General features: G+C 47.1%; 1 protein-coding gene across 1 annotated transcript in view; it reads right to left on the reverse strand.

Annotated features, from left to right (window-relative positions):
• The window catches only part of LOC147707025 (adhesion G protein-coupled receptor F5-like), a 579,327-nt gene that overhangs the window by 64,067 nt on the left and 490,712 nt on the right, over positions 1–24,548 (reverse strand). The window contains exons 13-14 of the mRNA XM_086925616.1: positions 22,985–23,155; positions 486–1,895 (exon numbers count right to left, since the gene is read on the reverse strand). Of these exons, the coding sequence (XP_086781742.1) occupies positions 486–1,895; positions 22,985–23,155 (1,581 nt within the window). The remainder of the gene's footprint in view (positions 1–485; positions 1,896–22,984; positions 23,156–24,548) is intronic.

Consider the following 24,548-nt stretch of genomic DNA (forward strand, 5'->3'; position numbering starts at 1 on the left):
AGAATAGCTTCTGCCCTAGAGACCTTTCCGCCCAGATAATATGGTTCCTAAACATCAGATATCAGATATGATAGAAGTACAAGTTGATCTGACATGCCAGACTTCTGTCTCTTTCCGTCAGTGTAAATGCCAAGTCCCCTGCACCCTTCCAATCACACGTCATGTAGCTGCGCGCGCATCCAAGCTTCCGATTTCTGCTGACATTGCAAAATTTCTGTTAACGCCACCCCTTGGTGAATTAAGTATATAAGCTATGTATTGTCAATAAAATGTAGCGCGTGCTCTTCCTATCCCTTCTTCCACCCCTGTGGTGGGAAGAACATTATATGTTGGTCATGACCATTCCTTTTTGAGGAATAAAACCCCTAAGAACTCTAACACCACGGACTCTGGTTTTTTCTTTCCGATCTGAGTTATTATTGATTAAGTACTTACCTGCATAGAAATTAAGAGAGTAAATTAATTATTTACGTCAACATACTAACCTGTAGCGAATTCAGAAGAGAAAATATTACGTTGAGCGTAAAGTTGTTTGTTATCAATATTCCTATTCCAAATCCCCAGGTCAGGCCTAACAATGGTGTTAAGATGGCAACACTTTTAGCAATCTTGAGTAGTGTGTTCTTCTCTTCCTTTCTTGGCTGAGCTCCAACAGAAGGTCTCAGAAGAGTAATGACGACTAGAGCAAGTATGATCAAATTTACAGCAACAATGGTTAAGGCGGGTATGACAAAGGCAAGGAATGCCCTGGTATTCAGCATGTTAAGCCAACAGCTATTGCCTTCTCTGTAATAGTTCTGTGGACTTGTAACAGCTACAGTAACAACTGATATGATGAGGGGGCATCCATAGCCCAGGGAGAATGCTAGGGCCAGCATAAACGTTGTAGTCATATAATGCAAAACGTAAACAAGACGATAAAAGAGAATAAGCCCCATGGTCAGCATCCAAAAAAACACCGCAAGGTAGAATATATGAGTGAAAAATGTAGCAGCATCACAGGCTTGAGTATGTTTGGCTGTTGCATTGGAGATAGTGTGATTGGATAGTTGTGGTGTGAGGCTTGCTCCAACGATGAACCAAATATCAGCAATCAGAAGCGACACAGCGATGTTCACCAAGCACACATGCCGCATGTATGAAGTTGTATTCTTGGTAACACACTTCCAAGAAAGTGTCTCGATTATAAGGCAAATAGCTAAGCTTCCCATGGAAATGGCCACACCAATAAAGGTGATATACTCTAAGGTAACCTGTCTCTGTTTTTCTTCCTCCGTTGTATTGCCTCCAGATGGTGAGGATGACATTAATATTGTGAATGGTGTCAAATGATCACATGTACAAAGGACTTGATCTTCTTGTTCAGTGGTTGTGCAGCCAGAGGTGTCCCACTCGCCTGATCCATAGTCATTGAACTTCCAGAAGACGCACAAGGCATTTGGTAGCGAGCTGTTGATTTTTTCAAACATCATTGATATGTCAAATTTACCTCTTAGGTTAGCGCCCTTTTGTTTACTGACCACCATTGACATAACCAAACCATTCACAGTCTCACTTTGGTTTACTGTCAGAATGTCGTTCAATGAGGAGTAAGCAATAGTGAGTAAACTGAAGTTACGAATAGACGCTAGAGTCTCACTGGAAATGTTCACCTTCCCTGTTGCGTTTCCGAAAACAAACTTCTCATAGTAGTCGTTATTATGGTTGTTTGCAACAATCCCATGTAAAATGATTGTGTCGCTCATTTGTGTGATTGTGTCATTTATTTGAAGCTCTTGTGAAAATGTCTCCATTGACTGAAGAAGCTGAGAACCACCCTCATTCCTCTGTATTTCAGTCACAGATGCCCATATGTCTTGCTTCCTCACAAGCACATCTGTTGTATTGAGAAAATTCTGAAATAAACAGAGAGAAAATCAGTAATACGGCATGAAATCACTGAAAAGTCATGCAACACAAATGCAACCACTGTAGACATACCAGCAAAGTTCTCATATTACTGTGACATTTCCATGATTGCAGGGGGCTTGTGTGTGACATTTGATTGCATTACCTGTGGAAATTTGAGTGACACTTCTCTGAAAGATCCAGGTAATTATATTTATGTATTGAGATAAGTTTAAATAACGACCCCCTTTGTGAAACAATATGGTTTAGGAGTGACTTTAAAAAACTGCAACACTGCTTACTTGACGTCCACCAGAGCTGCAAACACAGGACTTCAGATCACTTTCACATCAAGAATGTATTGGTTAACTAAAGTCAGCTGAGAAGCTTCATCCCCACAACACTGAGAGATAAGACCATTATTTGTGATCTGAACATAATATTTACCAAGTGAATCTTTGTCATGTGTGTGGCACCACCAGACCAGGCTGAACCAACTTTTAGCTCAGCTTTTCATTCTGGATGTTCAAGCCTCTTGATGCTCTAATTAATAAGTATGAGGTTTTATGTACAAACTCAAGGCTGTCTGAGTCATCATACAACTTTGTCCAAGGCAATAAACAAGGATACTTGAGATGAGATTTAAGGTTAAAAGCTCATGGGTTCATTAAAAGATTTGATCATCATAGAAAGCAAAAATGAATTAGTAAATTATAATCTTCAAACATTTTTAAAATAATCAAGTTATAATTCTGAAAAAGAACTACCATGAGGTGTGCCTCTGAAGAAACCTCTAAGAAAGACTAAGGGCCTTTTTACATCCATTGAACCGCCGTAGTCGTGGTGGTGGGTCATGATCCAAAATACTGTTGGTCTACCCACCATATTCCGACTATGGCGGTTGGAGCGCCACAGAACCACTACTACCACCAGCCATCCTTGATCCATGTGGTCTTGCAGTGGTGTGAGGCTGGTAATGTGCTGGCAGTGCAGCTGCGGCACACTCAATCATATTACTAGTTTCCTCATAGCCACAGTGTTCATGGTGGTGAGCCCGGCATGAAACGTGAGGACGCAAAGGGGGTGTTATAGGCCCCCTCAGGGCCATGGGGTGCATGCAGGGGGGCACATGTTGCATGAACGCCAGTTCCTCCAGGGCATGGGCTTGACAATTCATGCCCTTCAGGAACTGCCTTTGATGCTCCCATTAAAGTAACTTTTTAATAGGTACTGCCGTGGGACCACCGAAGAACCGCCTTCCAGAGACTAAAGATGTTGAAATCTGGCAGGATGTTACTTATGCCTTTGGTGGTCTTGGTGCGGGGTGACGGCGTGGTGGCGTTGGGGACCAACTCCAAGACCACCAAAGTCATTATGAGGCTCTAAGTACAAAGCAGTAAAACGTCAGACGTAGAGATTATCTACGAGAGGCCTAATATTAGCCTGTCCACATAATACCCACCAGGCCCCACCACACCTCCCTGGTATAGTACAACTACTGTTGTAATCAAAAAGAGAGAGGAGAACTAGAGAGGCTGGTCCGTTTCCCCAGTTTATATGTTAGCAAGCAATGAGAACTAGCTCTGGTCTAAATTGTTTGTATGTCTGCGGGTGGAGGAAAACCATTAGGTTTTATGAAGGCCCTCACCCGCCAACTTAGTTGGTGGCATGCTTCATCATCGGGCCCGCCCGAGGTACCGAGTGTGCTTCAGGTGTGCTTCAACGCCAGATTACTGCGGAGTGGGGGTTTTTTGGTTCGTGAGGGTGCTGTGAGTGTGCTCTGAGTGAGGTTTAAAATACTGTCCTGGGTGTCCCAAATACTGTTTTAATGGTGGCCCCCAGGCAGTCAATAAAAACAAAGGCTTTCGGATGTGGACGGTAGGCTTATGGCCTTCGACGTCCTGTGCTGTCAACTAGTTTCAGCCAGGCCTTTTCTTCTACTGGCTTTCGTCAGGACCTTACATGTGTAGGGTGTTACAGGGGTTTGTATGAGTTTGTCAGTGCCCTGTGTGTAAAGCACATGCTACGGTGCTTATATGTGCAAGAGGTGTTTCCTCTCGAGTTGTACCTGTGGGGGGTAAAAAAGGCTAGACATAACATTTAAGTAAAGGCTCCTCGTAGCGGGCTAAAAGCATTCAGTGAGGCCGTGCTGGGTGCCTAGAGGTGACCACGGACAAGGCGGTAGTGTTGGCATCAGTGGCGGGCAGTGAAAGTGTGGCCGGTCTCACAATATGCGTAATTATAAGTGAAATTTGGCCTAAGCACCGTAACCGGAGTAGGCGTAAACAGTGTTGAAGGAATAAAAAACATTAAATTGGAGTTGCTTACACCTGATTTTAGGGAACAACTCAGCATGGAGCTCAGCCGGGGGCCAGGACCATGTGCACTCTAAATTGGGGGAAGAAAATTAAAAAGGCTGTTGGGGGAGGGGGTAGTCTGGACCCAACAAGGTAACGGTAAAAGGATGCACACACAGACACGGCCTGGGGCAGCATGAATGGTGGCTGTACCATTAACAAAGTCGAGTTCAGGTACTTACTGCACAATGACGCTGGGCCCGCAATGAACCTGTTGTCCGGGCAGAGGCTCCGTGAGAAGTGAGCTTCAGTGTAGAGAGCGCTTAAATACCAGTAGAAAGCAACAGATGTTGCTTGTTAGCTGTGTCAGGTGTTCTGGCCTGAGCACGTGTAACGGGGCGTGTTCAGTTTCCTGTTGTCTCGAGGAGGTGCCTGTAGTAGAGGAAATAGAAGAAAGGCTTGCATGCAGGTGTATGTAGCTCTGTCTCTATTTATTTACATGACCAAGTTGAATGTCTAGATCGCTTACATGCGCGTGGAAATGTGCGGTCATCTAGAAGAGTGCTAATCCATATAGTTGAGTCGCGCTCCATGTGTGCACTATAATGGAGGGGCGCCCTCTCTATTTGGGTATAAAGCAGCTACTAGGCGGGGCTAAGGTGGTAACGTATGCTAATGTGCAGTGATGTTGCTGCATATTGACTCTGCCATGAGTGAAGGTGATAAACCCCCTGTGTGGGGGGCTCATGAGAAGGTGCAGGGGGGTTGCGCATAGGGTCATAATAGTCTTGTGTGGGTGTTTACCCTGGCACAGTGTAGTGGGTCCAGGCGGGCCGTGAAGATTAAGTGCCCTGCTGGGTGGAGTAAGGTTCATGGGGCATCAGTGGGCAGGATCTGGTGTCGTCCCACAAAGTGATGGTTTAGCGCATTTTGAGAAGGAGCTGTGAGTTAGTTGGTCACAACCTAGGTGTTAGAGCCAGTACGTCGCACCGAGGACATTTGGTGTTGGGACATGTAACAGGGCAGGGTCATCCCAGGCCCTGCGAGGGCACTGTTGGTGAGATGGCACTGGGAGAGTGGAAAGGATGTGTCAGGTGTTGACAGAAGGTGGGCCTCATCTGCTGAGGCTGTTCCACGGAATATTATCATTCAGTCCCTCCGTGTCGGTTGACAATCTGTAGATCCAGCGTTGTTCTTTGGACAGTAGCTGCTTCTTGTTGTCTGTAGGGTGGACAGGGATCTGTTCGATGACTATCCATCTGAGGTCATGGTTGGTATGTCCAAGCCTAAGGAAGTGGTCTGTGACTTTGCTGATAGTCTTCTTGCACCGAATCGTGCTTCTGTGTTTAGTGATTCTGGTGCGTACTTTTCTCGTGGTCATCGCCACATATCGGAGCTGGCATGGGCACTCAATCAAGTACACTAGGTTGGTTGAATTGCAGTTCGTGTGCTTGCATTGGTGCCATGATTTTCCCGTTTCCAGATTGAGAGTTTTGGTATGTGTCGTGAGATGGCAAATGCTGCAATCGCCACAGGGGTAGTGACCTGTGACTTTGGGGAGGTTCCACACTTGATGTAGTGTTGGGTTGATGGTCGTTTCCGTAGTTCTAGGCCGTGTAGAGATGAGTTGATCCCATAGGCTGTTCGTTTTTTTATAGGTGAAGATGGACAGGTCCCAGTCTCGTTTGCCCGTGTTGATGATTCTCAAATTTTTCTTAATGATTTTAGCCACTGTATTGGAGATAGGGTAGTACGTAGTGACACAGGTCAATGGTGTTGTTGTTTCTTGACGGGTCGGTGTTTCTAGGAGGGTGTCTCTATTTTGGATTTTTGCCCATTTGTTAGTCATGTCGATGATCCTTGTTCGATAGCCCCGTTGTTGTAGTCTGTGGGAAAGGTCTGTGGCCTGTGTATTGTAGTGCTCCCTATTGCTGCAATTGCGCTTTATGTGCAGAAATCGGCCATAGGGCAGGTTCTCCCTTAGTGGTCGTGGGTGGAAACTTTCAAAGGCCAGTAGTGAATTTCTTGCCCTGGGTTTGAAATACGTGGTGGTTGACAGTTTACCATTGGTGGCCTTGATCAGTAGGTCCAGGAAAGGTAACTGGTCTTTGCTGCTGGTGTACGTGAAGTGTAGGTAGGGATCACGTGTGTTGAGCCAGGTCAGGAAGTTCTTCAAGGACTCCTCTGAGCCTTCCCATATCATGAGGACGTCATCAATGTATCGACGCCAGAAGAGTATTGATTCAGTGAAAGGGTTGTTGTTGGGCTTGAGGATGTGTGACTGTTCCAGGTGGTAGATGTATAGTCCTGTCACACTGGGCACAAAAATACTGCCTGTAAGAACTGGGGTCACCAGTTCCTGGGGGATAGCTTGGCCCGAGCAGGTAGGCACCCCAAAGCTTAGGTGTAAAGTGACCATACAGCACACACATCCACTGAGGCAGGAAACGCACACAATGACTGAGACCACACCAGTAAGTTTGATTTAAATCAATATACTTTTATGTAGATTAGAATTCAAGGTAATCAATTGATCAGTGTAGCATTTACTCAATAACACATTTCATTGTAGGCAGAAAATTTCCTATTAGGCCTATCATTAATCAATGTCAGGCAAATCAATAAACCATGTAGTTGTAACCCTTGAGACCATATAGGCACCTAATGAACATTTCCTTATGCAGGGATAAGCAGTGCATTACCCTTAATACTCAAGCATAAACCTTTCCTCAGGCATGGGAAGAACATTTCATTAGATAGGAGTAAATCTTGTCTTGGACTAACCATCTCCCAGAATACCTTTGAGGAACTATTCAACATTTCATTGGGCCAGAATAAAGCAGGTCATTGAGAGTCAGGCAACATTTCTTCAGGCAAGGATGAGCATTTCATAAAGCAAGAATAACCATTTCACTAGGCGAGGACAAATGACCATTCCCTTACTTAGGGCCTTGCGGTAACTGATATTCAACTCCACCCCTGGCATGGGTTAACTCTACTAGCCCCGGTTACAGGGGCCTACCTGAGGTTTTGCCCAGTTCTGTTCTGTGTAGTGGGCTAATCGGGGGCCAACGGGGCCCAGTCTCAACTCCTCCTGCGGGGAGGGGCGATTTCGGGAACTCCTTTTCACTCCTGGGAGGCCCCGCTCTGCTTGAGTAGTCCGCTCTCCCCGGGACATTACCTGCGGGCTTCGGGCCTCCTCAGGGCCCCTTGCGGTAGAACAGCTTGCTGGGGGAGGGCTCGTGCTCCTTCTGGAGCCCTCCGGTGGGTCGTGCGCTGCGGGCCGGCCGTGGGGCGCAGCCAGGCTTCACGGGCCCCCACGCAGATTGTTCCGCCGGCCCGAGGGTGCAGCAAGTGGAAGGGGGCTGTCGCTCCACCTGGCCCCCTCCGCGATGAACTGGGGGCCGGACCGGAGCTTTTCCAGGAGCGGGCCAATCACAGCTGAAGGCGGGGGCGCGGCCTATGACGCGGCCGGGCACCCCCGTCATGTGGTGCTGGTGTAGGCGGCATCGGGCCTTGCAAGGCCTAGCGCGGCCTACCTTGGATTCCAGCGGCCCTCTCCTGATACCGGGGGCCGCCGCGCAGGCACAAACAGCACTCAAGGAGAAGCACCAAGATCGCATCGGCGATGGCGAGGTACTGGTTCCCTCTGAGGCCCCGGGGATGACAGCGGCACCCTTCTCACGTGGTACCAGGCCGCGATGGTGAGTTCTTGTCAGGGGGGCCCACGGGGACAACAGCAGCCCCCCGGCACAGCCAGTCCACAGGTCACAGCGCTTGGGGGGGTGTTAGCGCCTAGAGGCAGACAGCAGGTCGACAGGCAATAGTGCTTTGTGGGCCTAGCACTTCAGGGCACAGTAGGAGAGCGCTGGGTAGGTAGGGCAGGCAGTTCAAACAAGACAGGTCAGTGTTCCAGCGCAAAGAAGGAAGAGCGCTTCTCAGGCAGTTAGACAAGGCAGGACAGAGCAGGGGCGACAGGTGCAGACAGAGGGGGCAGGGATGGCACAGCCCAGTACCTGGTTGATCCCCAGTAATCCTGTGGCAGTTAGGTTTCTTTTTGGCGCCTGGTGGTTCCTGCGCCCTAGGTAGATAACAGATTCTTGGTTTCTTGGAAGGGGGGGGTTGAGTTGAAGGCTGCTGACAGAATTCCTCAGCAGGTATCTGCAGGTGGTCCCTGGGTTCCCCTCCCGCCGGGCCAGATCAGTGGGATAGTTCAGTGTTCCTCACACAGCTTGGTGGGCAGCGACTAAACCCTGTCACCCCCAGTGGTATAGGTTCCTGACTAGGCCCTACCGCCTAAGTCTCCTGCGTAGGGTCACCCAGGTCAGTGATGCCCCAACTGACTAAAAACGTTCCCTCCTTTCTTTATATATGCCCAGGTCAGGTGACCACCCTCTAAGGCAACAAAAACAGACTCCGCCCCTATTCTAGAAGGTTCCAGGAGCTTCCCTAGTCTAGCTATGGGCAGGCAAGGCAGGCTGGTATGGCAACCATGTTTAAGGGTTCCAGCCAGCTCCTGGCAACTGGAGTGTGCCTAAAAAGACAATGCTGCAGTAGCAGGGGCCAGTGGCAGCCATGTTGGGGAAAGAGAGCACCCGCACCTTAGCATTGATTAGCAATGGGAAGGTGCTCGGAGACCTAAGGCCAACAAAAAAAAAGGTGAGAAAAATGGGGAAAGGGCGAAAAAATAGGGAAAGACCACCCTAGGGCTGACAGGTCTAACACTGCCCATGGACATTCCATTTGTCTGGAGGTAGTATGATCCCTCAAATTCATAAAAGTTTTCTTTTAATACCAATATTGCGCCGTCTAGGACAAATTCTCTCGGTGTGGTATGTTCCCATTGTGAGTTGGTCAGGGTTTCTTCTAGGACCTTGAGGGTGTCGTCTTCGGGCAGGCTTGTGTACAGGCTTTCAATGTCCAGTCCCACTAGTAACTGGGTTGTGGGGTTAAAATCCAGGTCTTGAAGGAGGGACAGGTGATGTTTGGTGTCCTTGATGTAAGTGGTTGCAGCCAGTACTAGAGGGTTAAGAAAAAAGTCACAGAACCTTGAGAGGGGCTCTAGGAGTGAGTTGCAGTCTGAGACAATCAGTCGTCCCGGGGGTGGTCTTGTTTCCTTGTGTACTTTAGGTACTGTGTAAAAGTACGGTATCCGGGTTTGTGTGTTGCAGAGGAAGGTAGCCTCCTGTTTGGAGATGAGGTTGTAAATGTAAATGCAAATGTGGGATTCTTGTAAAGCGCACTGTTACTCTACCCGAGTGTCCTGGCGCTGTAGACCGCTGGGGAACCCGTCCTGGTTTTCCCTGTGAGATGGTCCCTTTCTGGGTATCTCCAGGGTGAAACCAGGCATCCCCGGCGTCTGTGGGGGGCCGTTGTAGAGATGAGGCAAGCTTAATGCCCAGAGTTGCCGAGTGTGTTCCCTTGTTGGAGTAGGCACTGAGGCGAGAATTATCGAGTCCGTTGACCCTGGTCCAAGACCCTGCCGCGTCGGGAATTGAACCCTGGCCCCGGGCGTTCTTTGCTTACAGGTCTGCCGCCTCTAACCAGTGAGCCACACCACTCCACTTGTTGTTTGCCGCTGTGGTCACCAGGTTGATGATTGCTAGCTTGAGTTGATTGGAAGGGTCACCGTGGAGGCGTCTGTAATTGCGCATTTCACCGAGGAGTCTCTGGCACTCCGCTCGGTATGCTTGGGTGTACTGTATCACAATCCCTCCGCCTTTGTTGGCGGGTTTGATGGTAATGTTGTCGTTGTCTCGGAGGGTTTTCACTGCTGCCCGTTCTTCTTTAGGTAGGTTGTTGTAAGTCTCTGTTTGATTGGTTTTCTCTACTTCATTGTAGATGGCCTGCTCGAAGGCAATGATTTCTACAGGTATACTGGAAGGTGGAGGCATGAATGTTGATTTGGGTCGTAGACCAGTCTCACTGGTTTCCCTTGTGTCATTATTGGTGTATTGTCTATCAAAAAAGCTGCGGAGCTTCAGCTTCCGGAAGAACTTGGCTAGTTCGGTATGTAGGAGGAATTTGTCAACTCTCTTGGTAGGGACAAAGGAGAGGCCTTTATTCAGTACTTTTTTCTTCAGTAGCAGTTCCGTTACTGAAGAAAAAGTACTGAATAAAGGCCTCTCTTTTGTCCCTACCAAGAGTGACAACGACAACATAACCATCAAACCCGCCGACAAAGGCGGAGGGATTGTGATACAGGACACCCAGGCTTACCGAGTGGAGTGCCAGAGACTCCTCGATGACAACCGCAGTTACAGTCGCCTCGACGGCGACCCTTCCAATCAACTCAAGCTAGCAGTCACCAACCTGGTGACCACAGCGGCAATCAACAACCACATCTCCAAACAGGAGGCAACCTTCCTCTGCAACACACAAACCCTGATACCGTACTTTTACACAGTACCTAAAGTACACAAGGAAACAAGACCACCCCCTGGACGACCGATTGTCTCAGGCTGCAACTCACTCCTAGAGCCCCTCTAAAGGTTATGTGACTTTTTTATTAACCCTCTATCGGTTCCGCTACTGAAGAAAAAGTACTGAATAAAGGCCTCTCCTTTGTCCCTACCAAGAGAGTTGACAAATTCCTCCTACATACCGAACTAGCCGAGTTCTTCCGGAAGCTGAAGCTCTGTGCCTTTTTTGAAAGACAACGGTACAAAAGGGGGTGGTAATAGACGGAGCATCTGAACCAATCAAACACTCACACCCAGTCAAAAGATCTGGGTTTAATCCATCACCGTTCTTTAGCCCACTCTGCCACCCCAGTTCAGACATGGCTATATGCAAATCAGTCTGACCCTGTGCCTCATGGGAACAGTCCAGCCCAAACTGCCAAGCCATGCCTTCCCTGGACCGGAAACAAGCTTCCAAGGACCGGTTTCTGGCATTCCAGCCGTCTTCAGCCTGGCTTGCTTGAATACAGTGGCAAAGTGAGCAAGGGACTCACGTCTGAGCATACCCTGCCACACTTATGGCGGCCAAAAGCGGTACAAAAGGGGGTGGTAATGGACGGAGCATCTGAACCAATCAAACACTCACACCCAGTCAAAAGATCTGGGTTTAATCCATCACCGTTCTTTAGCCCACTCTGCCACCCCAGTTCAGACATGGCTATATGCAAATCAGTCTGACCCTGTGCCTCATGGGAACAGTCCAGCCCGAACTGCCAAGCCATGCCTTCCCTGGACCGGAAACAAGCTTCCGAGGACCGGTTTCTGGCATTCCAGCCGTCTTCAGCCAGGCTTGCTTGAATCCAGTGGCAAAGTGAGCAAGGGACTCACGTCTGCGCATACCCTGCCACATTTATGGTGGCCAAAAGCGGTACAAAAGGGGGTGGTAATGGACGGAGCATCGGAACCAATCAAACACTTACACCCAGTCAAAATAAATGATGGAGTTAGGCCCAGATCTCTATACTGGGGTGAATGTATGACATTGTTCTGCATTCTGTCCATCAATTGATGTTTTTGCATTTGTCACCCCTAATGGGATGGGTATGCTCAGACGTGAGTTCCATGCTCTCCACTCCACTGGAGTCAAGCTATTCTGGCTGAAGACGGCTGATAGTCAGAAACCGGTCCTAGGATGCTTGTTTCCGGTCCAGGGAAGACATGGCTTGGCAGTTCGGGCTGGACTGTTCCCATGAGGCACAGGGTCAGACTGATTTGCATATGGCCGTGTCTGAACTGGGATGGCTGAGTGAGCTAAAGAATGGTGATGGATAAAACCCAGATCAGTTGACTGAGGTGAGTGTTTGATTGTCTCAAACGCTCCGTCCATCATCCCCTTTTGTTTTGCTTTGTTCGCCCTAAGTTGGCAGGGTGTGCTCAGACGTGAGTCCCTTGCTCACTTGGCCACTGGATTCAAGATAGCCTGGCTGATGAGGATTATGAATCCGAAACCGGTCTCAGGATGCTTGTTTCCGGTCCGGGGAAGACATGGCTTGGCAGTTAGGGCTGGACTGTTCCCATGAGGCACAGGGTCAGACTGATTTGCATATGTCCGTGTCTGAACTGGGGTGGCTGAGTGTGCTAAAGAATGGTGATGGATTAAACCCAGATCAGTTGGCTGGGGGTGAGTATTTGATTGGCTCAAACGCTCCGTCCATCATCCCCTTTTGTTTTGCTTTGTTCGCCCTAAATTGGCAGGGTATGCTCAGACGTGAGTCCCTTGCTCACTTGGCCACTAGATTCAAGATAGCCTGGCTGATGAGGATTATGAATCCGAAACCGGTCCCAGGATGCTTGTTTCCGGTCCAGGGAAGACATGGCTTGGCAGTTCGGGCTGGACTGTTCCCATGAGGCACAGGGTCAGACTGATTTGCATATGGCCGTGTCTGAATTGGGGTGGCTGAGTGAGCTAAAGAATGGTGATGGATTAAACCCAGATCAGTTGTCTGGGGGTGAGTGTTTGATTGGCTCAAACGCTCCGTCCATCATCCCCTTTTGTTTTACTTTTTGAAAGACAAGACACCAATAATGACACAATGGAAACCAATGAGACTGGTCTACGACCCAAATCAACATTCATGCCTCCACCTTCCAGTATACCTGTAGAAATCATTGCCTTCGAGCAGGCTGTCTACAATGAAGTAGAGAAAACCAATCAAACAGAGACTTACAACAACCTATCTAAAGAAGAACGGGCAGCAGTGAAAACCCTCCGAGACAACGACAACATTACCATCAAACCCGCCGACAAAGGCGGAGGGATTGTGATACAGGACACCCAGGCTTACCGAGCGGAGTGCCAGAGATTCCTTGATGAAAACCGCAATTATAGACGCCTCGACGGCGACCCTTCCAATCAACTCAAGCTAGCAATCACCAACCTGTTGACCACAGTGGCAAACAACAACCACATCTCCAAACAGGAGGCTACCATACTCTGCAACACACAAACCCGAATACCGTACTTTTACACAGTACCTAAAGTACACAAGGAAACAAGACCACCCCTGGGACGACCGATTGTCTCATGCTGCAACTCACTCCTAGAGCCCCTCTCAAGGTTCTGTGACTTTTTTCTTAACCCTCTAGTACAGGCTGCAACCACTTACATCAAGGACACCAAACATCTCCTGTTCCTCCTTCAAGACCTGGATTTTAACCCCACAACCCACTTACTAGTGGGACTGGACATTGAAAGCCTGTATGCAAGCCTGCCCCAAGACGACACTCTTAAGGTCCTAGAAGAAACCCTGACCAACTCACAATGGGAACAGACCACACTGAGAGAATTTGTCCTAGACTGCGCAAGATTGGCATTAAAAGAAAACGTTTTTTGAACTTGAGGGAACATACTACCTCCAGACAAACGGAACATCCATGGGCAGTATTTTTGCACCCAGTGTGGCGGGACTATACGTCTACCACCTGGAACAGTCACACATCCTCGAGCCCAAAAACCCTTTCACGGAATCAATACTCTTCTGGCGTCGATAAATTGATGAGGTCCTCATGATATGGGAAGGCTTGGAGGAGTCCTTGAAGAACTTCCTTACCTGGCTCAACACAGGTGATCCCTACCTACGCTTCACGTACACCAGCAGCAAAGACCAGTTACCTTTCCTGGACCTACTGGTCAAGGCCACCAATGGTAAACTGTCAACCACCACGTATTACAAACCCACAGCAAGAAATTCACTACTGGCCTTTGAAAGTTTCCACCAACGACCACTAAGGGAGAACCTGCCCTATGGCCAATTTCTGCTCATAGGGCGCAATTGCAGCAATAGGGAGGACTACAACACACAGGCCACAGACCTTTCCCACAGACTACAACAACGGGGCTATCTAACAAGGATCAGGGACAGGACCAAGAAACGGGCAAAAAACCAAAATAGAGACGCCCTCCTGGAAACACTGACCCATCAAGAAACAACAACACCATTGACCTGTGTCACCACGTACAACCCTATCTCCAATAAAGTGGCTAAAATCATTAGGAAAAATTGGAGAATCATCAACACGGGCAAACGGGACTGGGACCTGCCCCTCTTCGCCTATAAGAAATCGAACAGCCTACGGGATCAACTCATCTCTAAACGGCCTAGAAGTACGGAAACCACCATCAACCCTACTCTACATCAAGTGTGGAACCTCCCCAAAGTCACAGGTCACTACCCCTGTGGCGATTGCAGCATTTGCCATATCACGACACATACCAAAACCCTCAATGTGGAAACGGGAAAAACATGGCACCAACGCAAGCACACAAACTGCAATTCAAACAACCTAGTGTACTTGATTGAGTTCCCATGCCAGCTCCGATATGTGGGGATAACCACGAGAAAAGTACGCACCAGAATCACTGAACACAGAAGCACGATTCGGTGCAAGAAGACTATCAGCAAACTCACAGACCACTTCCTTAGGCTTGGACATACCACCAATGACCTCAGATGGATATTCATCTAACAGATCCCTGTCCACCCTACAGACAACGAGAAGCAGCTACTGTCCAAAGAACAACGCTGGATCTACAGATTGTCAACCCACGTGGAGGGACTGAATGATAATATTCCGTGGAACAGCCTCAGCAGATGAGGCCCCCCTTCTGTCAACAACTGACACATCATTTCTACTCTCCCAGTGCCATCTCACCAACAGTGCCCTCGCAGGGCCTGGGATGACCATGCCCTGTTATATGTCCCAACACCAAACGTCCTCAGTGCGACGTACTGGCTCTAACACCTAGGTTGTGACAAACTCACTCACAGCTCCTTCTCAAAATGCGCTAAACCATCACTCTGTGGGACGACACCAGATCCCGCCCACTGATACCCCCTGAACCTTACTCCACCCGGCAGGGCACTTAATCTCCACGGCCCGCCTGGACCCACTACACTGTGCCAGGGTATACACCCACACAAGACTATTATGATCCTGCGATGTCCCGCCCATGTGCAATCCCCCTGCACATTCTCATGAGCCCCCCACACAGTGGGTTCATCACCTCCATTCATGGCAGAGCCAATATGCGGCAACATCACTGCACTTTAGCATATGTTACCACCTTAGCCCCGCCTAGTAGCCGCTTTATACACAAATATATATATTATAGTGCACACATGGAGCCCAACTCCCCTATATGTATTAGCACTCTTCTAGATGACCACACATTTGCACGCGCATGTAAGCGATCTAGACATTCAACTGCGCCATGTAAATAAATAGAGAGAGCGCTACATACACCTGCATGCGAGCCTTTCTTCTATTTCCCCTACTACAGGCACCTCCTCGAGACAACAGGAAGCTGAACATACACCTGCATGCGAGCCTTTCTTCTATTTCCTCTACTACAGGTATCTCCTCGAGAAAACAGGAAACTGAACATGCCCGCTACACGTGCCCAGGCCAGAACACCTGACACAGCTAACAAGCAACACCTGGCGCTTTCTACTGTATATAAGCACTCTCTACTCTGAAGCTCACTTCTCACAGAGTCTCTGCCCGGACAACAGGTTTATTGCGGGCCCAGCAACATTGCGCAGTAAGTACCTGAACTCGACTTTGTTAACGGTACAGCCACCATTCATTCTGCCCCAGGCCGTGTCTGTGTGTGCATCCTTTTACCGTTACCTTGTTTGGTCCAGACTACCCCCCTCCCCCAACAACCTTTTTCCTTTTCTTCCCCCAATTTTGGGTGCACATGGTCCTGTCCCCCGGCTGAGCTCCATGCTCAGTTGTTCCCTAAAATCAGGTGTAAACAACTCCATTTTAATGTTTTTTATTCCTTCAACACTGTTTACGCCTATTCCGGTTACGGTGCTTAGGCTTAATTTCACATATAATTACGCATATTGTGAGACCGGCCACACTTTTAGTGCCCACCACTGACGCCAACACTACCGCCTTGTCCTTGGTCACCTCTAGTTACCCAGCGCGGCCTCACTGAATGCTTTTAGCCCGCTACATGGAGCCTTTACTTAAATGTTATGTCTGTCCTTTTTTAACCCCCACAGGTACAACTCGAGAGGAAACACCTCTTGCACATATAAGCACCGTAGCATGTGCTTTACACACAGGGCACTGAAAAACTCATACAAACCCCTGTAACACCCTACACATGTAAGGTCCTGACGAAAGCCAGTAGAAGAAAAGGCCTGGCTGAAACTAGTTGACCGCACAGGTCGTCGGAGGCCATAAGCCTACCGTGCACGTCCGAAAGCCTTTGTTTTTATTGACAGCTTGGGGCCCACCATTAAAACAGTCTTTGGGACACCCAGGACAGTATTTTAAACCTCACTCAGAGCACACCCACAGCACCCTCACGAACCAAAAAAACCCAGCTCTGACGTTGAAGCACACCTGAGGCACACTCGGTACCTCGGGTGGGGCCCGATGATGAAGCATGCCACCAACTAGGTTAGTGGGTGACGGCCTTCATAAAACCTAATGGTTTTCCTCCACCCGCAGACATACAAACAATTTAAACCAGAGCTAGTTCTCATTGATTGCTAACATAGTACAACTACTAGCATTGTTAGGCACACCAGTGGTTTACTGTGAGAAAGTGCCATCTTTCTTGCATTGGTATGCCCCCACTTTTTTCTGAACTGCTGATGAGCTTTGACTGAGTGTGCCCTGGGCTCCTGCCAACCAGGTGCCCAGGGCCTGTGTTCCTTCCCTAAAACTATGTTGAAACTAAAACCCAATTGGCATCTCTGGCCACCTATCACCCCCTAGTAAATGGTACCCTAGGTACCCAGGGCATGGTGACCAGAGAAGACCCCTAGGGGTTGCAGCATTTATTGTGCCACCCTTAGGGGCCCTGTACCCTGACACCCACACATTGCCTTTGCAGGCTGAGTGTCTAAGTGCAGAACTAAATAGAGAGTTGACATGGCACACATCCCTGTGTGCCATGCCCACAAACCCACTGTCTTGGCATACATCAGTCACCCCTCTAGCTGGGTGCTCTATGCCAATGGTGTGGGCACAGGTGCATGAGCCCTGTGCCCCTACAGTACCCAGGGCCATTCCTGGGCACTGTAAGTGTAGTTCTGCCATTAATAGTATATGGTGCTGGGAGGTCGTCATTACGAACTCCACAGCACCATGATGGCTTCACTGAAGACTGAGAAGTTTGTTATCAAACTTCTCAGCACATTAAACCGGCAGTAATGCCAGTGTGAGATTTAATGTAAAATGCACCAGAGGGCATCTTAGAGATGCCCCCTGAAACCTAACCTACAATCCACGTCTGGACAGAGAGGCTGCCTGGGCTGCCACGCAGCAGACAGGTTGCTGGACCCCTTGGTCGAGAGCCCCCCGCTCTCCTAGGCCTGCAACTATGCACATCCTGAGCGAGGTGCTAGGTCTCCTCCTCCAGGATGGGCAGGGGGAAGCTGCAAAGGCCTGCTACCTCTGTGAGCTTCTCCAGAACATTTGCTGCACTCAGCAACTGGCCCCCACCAGTTCTGGCCCCCACTCTGGCAGGAAGACTGGCGGGAAAACCTACGTCAGGAAGGGGGGGGTGCCAGCCTGTGCCATCCCCACCCCTCAGGTGGGAGAAGCGAGGTGAAGCACAATCCGAGCTCCGGCCATCTTGAAGATGGGGAGCCCTGCCCAATCACAGCTAGGCTCCTGCCCCCCCCGAACAGGGAGGAGCAGACTAGGGGGTGTACTCACCCCAGGACAGAGTCCTACTGGTCCCTGCCCTTGCCCTACCTGGAACGCCCCTAAATTCAGTATTAAGTGGCTTCCTGAACCTTCCTTCCCCAGATCCCGATAAGAAAAAGAAGAAAGAAGATCAAGAAGAAGAAGACCCGCCGTGCAGCTGCTAACAAGAGGACGACACCCACTGACTTGGCCCCAGCACTACCGGCCTGTCGACCCTGGAACCTGCCCCTGTTAAAGCCCGGCGACTTCTGCGGACAGCAACCTTGGACAACCCGGAGGACCTGCCTGCCTTGACCCTCTAACAGACTGGGACTCCCATGAGCAGAGGCTCTGCTCCAACAGCAACTCCCGTGGTGCCAGCCAGGAACCACAAATCCAGCCCACTCTGCACCCGCCAAGCCCGGCCCATGCCCGAGTGATCCCAGACCATGAGGACGTCCCCTGGCAACTGGGACGCAAAGTCCAGTGCCCAAAGACCCTCCTTGATGACCCAGACGATGCCTGCAGCCTCAGAACCAGGGGCCCCTCCAACCGTGACTAGCCGAGGGTAAGATTTCCCGACATCCAAAGACACCCCTGCACCCGGCGCCCCACTGTCCCCCGTGCCTTCCTTTGGGGTACTCACCTCTTCTCCAAGATCCCAACTTACCCCTCGAAGTGGTGGTCGCACCTGAAGAATGTCCGTCCCCGAGTCTGCAGCCTTTGTTTTCATTTGAATAACATTGAGCGCCCGGAGGCTCAAAAGCACCCTGCACCCAGTTGCCCGAGTGCCGCTGGAAGTGCAACTGCTACCCTACACTACTTCCCCACTTGCCCTGAGTAAGTGACCAGGAGCTCAGCTCCCACAGCCCCGTGGCCTGCTTGCTTGCAGCCACCAACCGAAGGCCCCCTACCCTCCATTGGATTGCATTGGGCCTACTCTCTCTGCACCCGGCTGCCCCTGTGCCGCTGAGGGTGTACCTACTGTACCTTTCCAACCATGGGAGACCCCTGAGTCTATGCCCAGAACTTAACTTCACCAGTCGAGTACTCACCAGGAAACCGATAACTCACTTTCCTGCCATAGGATAACATTGACTGGTTTGACTCGAAAAATCTTCTAAGTGTTAAGTTTTGAAACTCTAAAATATTCATTTAAAATCAGCCGAGTAACAAATTTCGAATTACTCACCTGGAATCAGGAGAGGAGCCAGCACTGTACCTTTCGGCCCAGTAATGAACTGCAAAAGTATTTTCAACTGTACTCATAACCTGAATTTTCTCCCGTAGGAAACCATTAACTGTTTTTTCTCTGACATTTCTTCTGTGTCTACTTTTGAAACTTGCAAATATTCCTTAAAAATGGTACTAACAACTGAACCGTAATTGCTTACCTGTCTTAGATAGAGACCCCAGTACTGAACCTATGAGTCCAGTCCTGGATTACAAAAGTAACGAGAACCTACTTTACCTGTGACTTGAATTTCCATCCACTGGATAACATTGCTACTTTTTCTCTGACAAGTTTCTGTGTCAACTTTTAAAATACCTTTATATTCTTTAAAAATCATTGCAATAGCTAAAAAGTTTTTACTAAACTGGTTTCAGCTTAGACCTCAGGACTGAATCTAAGAACCAGTCCCTGAGTTACAAAAGTAATCTATAAAGTAATCAGCTGCATTTATGTAGAAAAACCCATTGAGCTCAGTGTTAAATTGTGTTTAGAATTGTGTTGCCTACTGCAACCACTGTACCTATTGTGTTTACAAAGTTTATTGCCTCTTTGCAAAGTAATGACCTGAGAGTACTCGTATTGAGAAAAGTATATTTTGATACCTGTTGGTTCTAAAAATAAAACAACTATATCTTTTGATACAAAAACAATTGGCCTAGAGTTCAGTTCTTGAGTGTGTGAAACCTTTTTCTGACTGAGTGTGAACAACAAATGCTTTACACTGTCATCTGGTACTGCCTTACTGCTCGACCAAGCTACCACTTTAGAGAGTAAGGTCAGCCCTGACTTTAACCTCTGTTATACCTCTGTGGTTTGTGGACTCTATCACACTGTACCGTACTTTGGTCCAGTATATACAGAGCCACTTTCTCACATTTACTAAAAGCACTTTAGGACCTAGTCATGGTTTGAAAGCACTCTGTATATATGCAATACTGCATTGCTAGGGTTGCTTTCAAATGCTATGTGTACACTAGCCCTAAAGTGCGGAGTGGACCACTCTGACTAGTTGTAGTGGGACGGGCTGCTTTTGGAGGAAAATATATTTTTAAGTCTAACGTTAGCCAAGACCCTTTGATTGAATTATATTTTAGGTACAACATACTTATCTTAGGGGCTTTCAGCCACCACTCTTCATCCATTGGTCTGTTCTGCATACAGCATGGGACAATAGGTGAGCCTACTTCAGCCACTGGCTAACTTCTCATATCTTTGAGTGACTGCATTTAGCCCTTTCACAAGGAGTATAATTCATATAAGTTGGTTGCCTTCAGTGCCAGTGTTTTTGTTTTTGCTTTATTATTTCTCAGTGTTGCCTTCGTTTGTAGATCCTGATGTGCGAGCAGGACGGTTTCTACCAGATGAGAGCACAGGGCACATTACAATTTTAATAGTTTGTGTCTCCTGCCAATGTAGTTCTAATTTACTTTTAAAGTGGCCTTTGTTCATCAGACTACTGCTTTTTCACACAATTCCAGCAGGTCATATGAATTCTGAATATAAGCTCACGAGGGTGCTCTATCCTTAAAACTCTGTCTGTCATTCCTTCTTTCTGTCCTTCTTCCCATTTCGTTCTTTCCTTTTTTCCTTCCCCTATCTTTCTTTCTTTACTCTTTGTGTCCTTTTTTTCTTTATTTCTTCCCCTTTCTTTCTATTTTCCTTCTATCTTAATTCCTTCTTTCCATTTTCTTTCTTGCCGTCCTCTTTCTTTCTTTCTTCCTTCACTTTTTTCTTTCTTTCTTATTAGTTTTTTGCCTTCCTTCATGTTTACAAAACTGCCTGATAAGGCTGGAATTGGTCTGGTAGCTTAAACGTGGGCAAGCATGGCGTCCTTTGAAAGCTACTACCACAGGATAACCAAGCGTCGCCAAACACAATGAAAGCAGCTATCATTCCTATGTTCAGCTACAGTGGGAACCCATGGTCACAACACTTACAACTTGCAATTGATACTCTCCATATTGACCAAAATGTGTTAAATGGACCGCATCTCTTGTGCGACATGCTTAAATATGCCCTGAAGAAGTCTATCCAAGGAAAATAATATGAACAAATGTAGAAACTTGAGAGTACTGCGAGCAGTGGAGCATTCGTATTGGAGCACAGAATTAGACTGCCTCAGGCCACAGTCCTATCTGTCGAGTGCACTAGAAAAAGGCTGCTTAAAACAAATCCATTTTGCCAGGCTAATGGGCCTACAAATCAAAGAATTTAACCCAAATGGCGTTCTCTCACTGCAATAGGAAACTGACGACTTTGCCATTATAAAAGCACATTTTTTGCCCATCTACTTTGTTGTTGTCCTGTACTCTTTACGCCATGCCGCAGCCTGTTAAAACCACTGTTCATCGCTCATGGCACCCAAACTTGCAACAAGGCAGTACATCGGTCTTCAGCATGACAGAGCAATATGGCAAATGCACGAAGATCATGAAACTGAGTTTTGACTACGCTGTCCCCCAAAGAATGGGCAGGATCTCCTCATCTGGGAAACCTGAACTGGTTTTACTGGCCATAAACTTGCAGATCCGAGTCGTTATACTGCTCGCTATCTTTTGGAGACATTGAGGTGCACCTAGCTATTTCCTATACGGTGCTATTACACTCTGTCATCAGGTTGCTCGTTTTCTTTTAGTTACATTGATTTGGACTTACCAGTTTCTTAGATGCTGCGATTCCACTTTCATCCTAGCTCTCCACACAGTACTTATTATGCTGAGCCAGTTTTCCTCTTTTAACTGACTTTTGGGGTTTTATGGATTCTATGCATAATGTCTTATCTATATTGTAAACGTTTTTATTAATAATACAAGAAATATTACTTGACTAGTGGAGTTACAGCTTGTTCACCTTTTTAAGGAGAACATCAACACACATAATGGTTCACTTCTGTTCCAGGGAGTTCAATGGCAATGCATCTTTTTGAGACCAAAACAACATTTTTGGTTTTAGCTAATGTTTATGTTTAGACTGAGGTCCAGGCGGCTTCCTGAACAATCATTTTATGCAAAAACCATGACAAAAACATAAATCACCAAAAGGCTGGAAGCCAAAGGCAGATCTATTGGCTTTGCCAATGCTTGTTCAAGGATGCTGCTGTGTGTTAAATGGCAGCAGACCGAGAACCTCTCCACTGCCCGGAAGTGATTAGACAGACACACATGGAATGTTCACCACTTATCATGGCTGATGACAGTGAACAGGGGTTCTGCTCGTGGCAATTAACTATTTATTAAAGAATTTACTCACCCGTGCCCTCGTCCTTCCCTCCTACTTGTTTCTCTGAGGCTTAAATCTACCTTTGGGATTAGGAGCAACAATGATATATTTGCTTTTCTCCGGAAATCAACACTCGCAATAACTTGTAACATCTGAGCCTGAAGCTGCAGGAACTCATTGGTTTTAAAGCTTCATGACCTCAGGTCTGTCTCATCATATGCAATCTTAAGTACAATAACAGGCGGTCAGGTACGGAAGAGGTAGGAAGATTGGTACACAGGAAGGCTGTTTACAAATACACATGTTATGTTATGTACAAACCATGGAATTTCTCAGAATCCCAAGTGAAAATAATGCCTGGATGTGAAAGTAGGATGTAGAACTTTAAAACGAACATGCCCTTACAGTGACTACCACTCAACAGCTAATTTCAATGTAAGATGCTCTAGTTGGCCCATTGAGAAACATTGAGAAGTGTTATTAAATATTAATTATGCTATCTCTGGTCAGGGAACAGCACAATTTTTTTAATATTTGTTAATTATCTACCGTAATGATAAGGTCGGATTTTTAATAAGTATTAAGAAAAAGCAATGGGTCTGAGTGACCATAGAGGAGGGGACTCCTGATTACCCTGGTCACGCCTCTTGGTGGGCACAGAGAGTGGTTTGTAAGCTGCTGTGTCTGCCATTTCCAAGGAAAGACCTTGTCAAGTCTAGATGGTGGTAGCTTACTTGCATCATGGTGACATCAACACTTGTGGTAACTTCTGAAACAGTTTTCAAAGCACCAACTAATGCATTCATGGTTGAGAATGTATTTATGTTTTCTTCAGCTGCAGTCACGTTAGAAACAAGATTCTCAAGATAATTTGGTATTTCTGATGGTGGCAGGAAGCGCAATTCCTGAAAAAGAACAGAATGTTGTTATCAGTGACACTGCCCGTAGCAAATTAGAGGATAGAAAAAGATAGCTAACATTACTTAAAATGGTGACTTAAAGGTACTATTGGTTATGCTGCTTATGCAATTATTCACGGTAAACAATGTTATTAAAACATATAAAAACGTTGAAAAGTCAAATGGGAGAAATGCATTTTCATCAGACATCATTTTACAGATTAAGTGTGCTGTTAGATAAACATTTGTGTTGATCTACAAAGAGATGTCAACCCACAACATTTTTTCACAGCCACCATATAAATTATCCAATTATGTACTAAAGCGCTTATAATAATGTCAGTCTGTTAAAATAATCACATTTTTGAATTTACCTTGTTACCACAATGATTACCTTCACAAAGTTCTATAAGTAAAATGAGTGTACTATTTTCTAAGCTAAAGGAACTCATTTTAGGAACTGTGCTAGAATAAAAAGCTGAGTCACTCAACGAGGTTCCCTATTATGATAGGCCCTCTGCCTCAGAACAGACCCAAGCGCATGTTTTTATGCACATGCAGTAGGTAAAGTGAATTCACTTTAATGCAAAATTTCTCCGAGTTTATGTTAGACACCACAGCTCAGAAAGAGGCAAACATGTCTCACTGTTTCAGAGCTGTACTGCCTGAAAACGATGCTAAGGGCCTGTTTACAAGTGTGCCAGTTAATTCTGACCCATGTTTACACGCAGTATTTGGAGCATGTGTATAACTCTGTTTTCACACATCCAATAACTATCGGATGTTTTAAATACCTCAACTGTCCTTAAATGTTGGTAAGCCAATCCTGCTGCAGCTGAAATGTAAAAGGGGCAAATCAAACTATGCACTGAACTATATGGTTTTGGTGGGTTAAACTCCAAAATGTGCATGTTATTCCCCTATAACTCATAATAAGTGTTATTTATCGCACCTGATAAATAACGTACACTGTGGTATTGTTGTTTACCAGGTCTGATTAATCTCACCTAAACTCGTAATCAGGTCCTAAGTTGGAGAAATATCGAGCTAAATGAATTCACTTTACACACCGCAGGTGTATAAAAAGGGGTGGGCAGCTCTGCACTGAGCCAGGTATGCCCAATGTGATACGGATCCAGGTATCAAGTCTGCGGACACCTTCATGCCCACCACCCTCTTCTGTGACAGCATTGACTCACTGAAACATCTAAGCAGTTACTCAAAATGGCCATTGAGGGTCAATCATTTCTGCAACTATGAAACATATGATAACACTGCATCATGAAAATATCAAACACTACGATTTACAGGCAACCATCATTAGTGTACTTCATTTCCCTGTATAAGTAGAAATGTCTGGAGTATATTTTTCACAAATCTTATTTTAAACAGTGCAAAC

Source organism: Lissotriton vulgaris, chromosome 6 (assembly GCF_964263255.1).
Source record: "Lissotriton vulgaris chromosome 6, aLisVul1.2, whole genome shotgun sequence".
Classification (NCBI taxonomy): Eukaryota; Metazoa; Chordata; class Amphibia; order Caudata; family Salamandridae; genus Lissotriton; species Lissotriton vulgaris.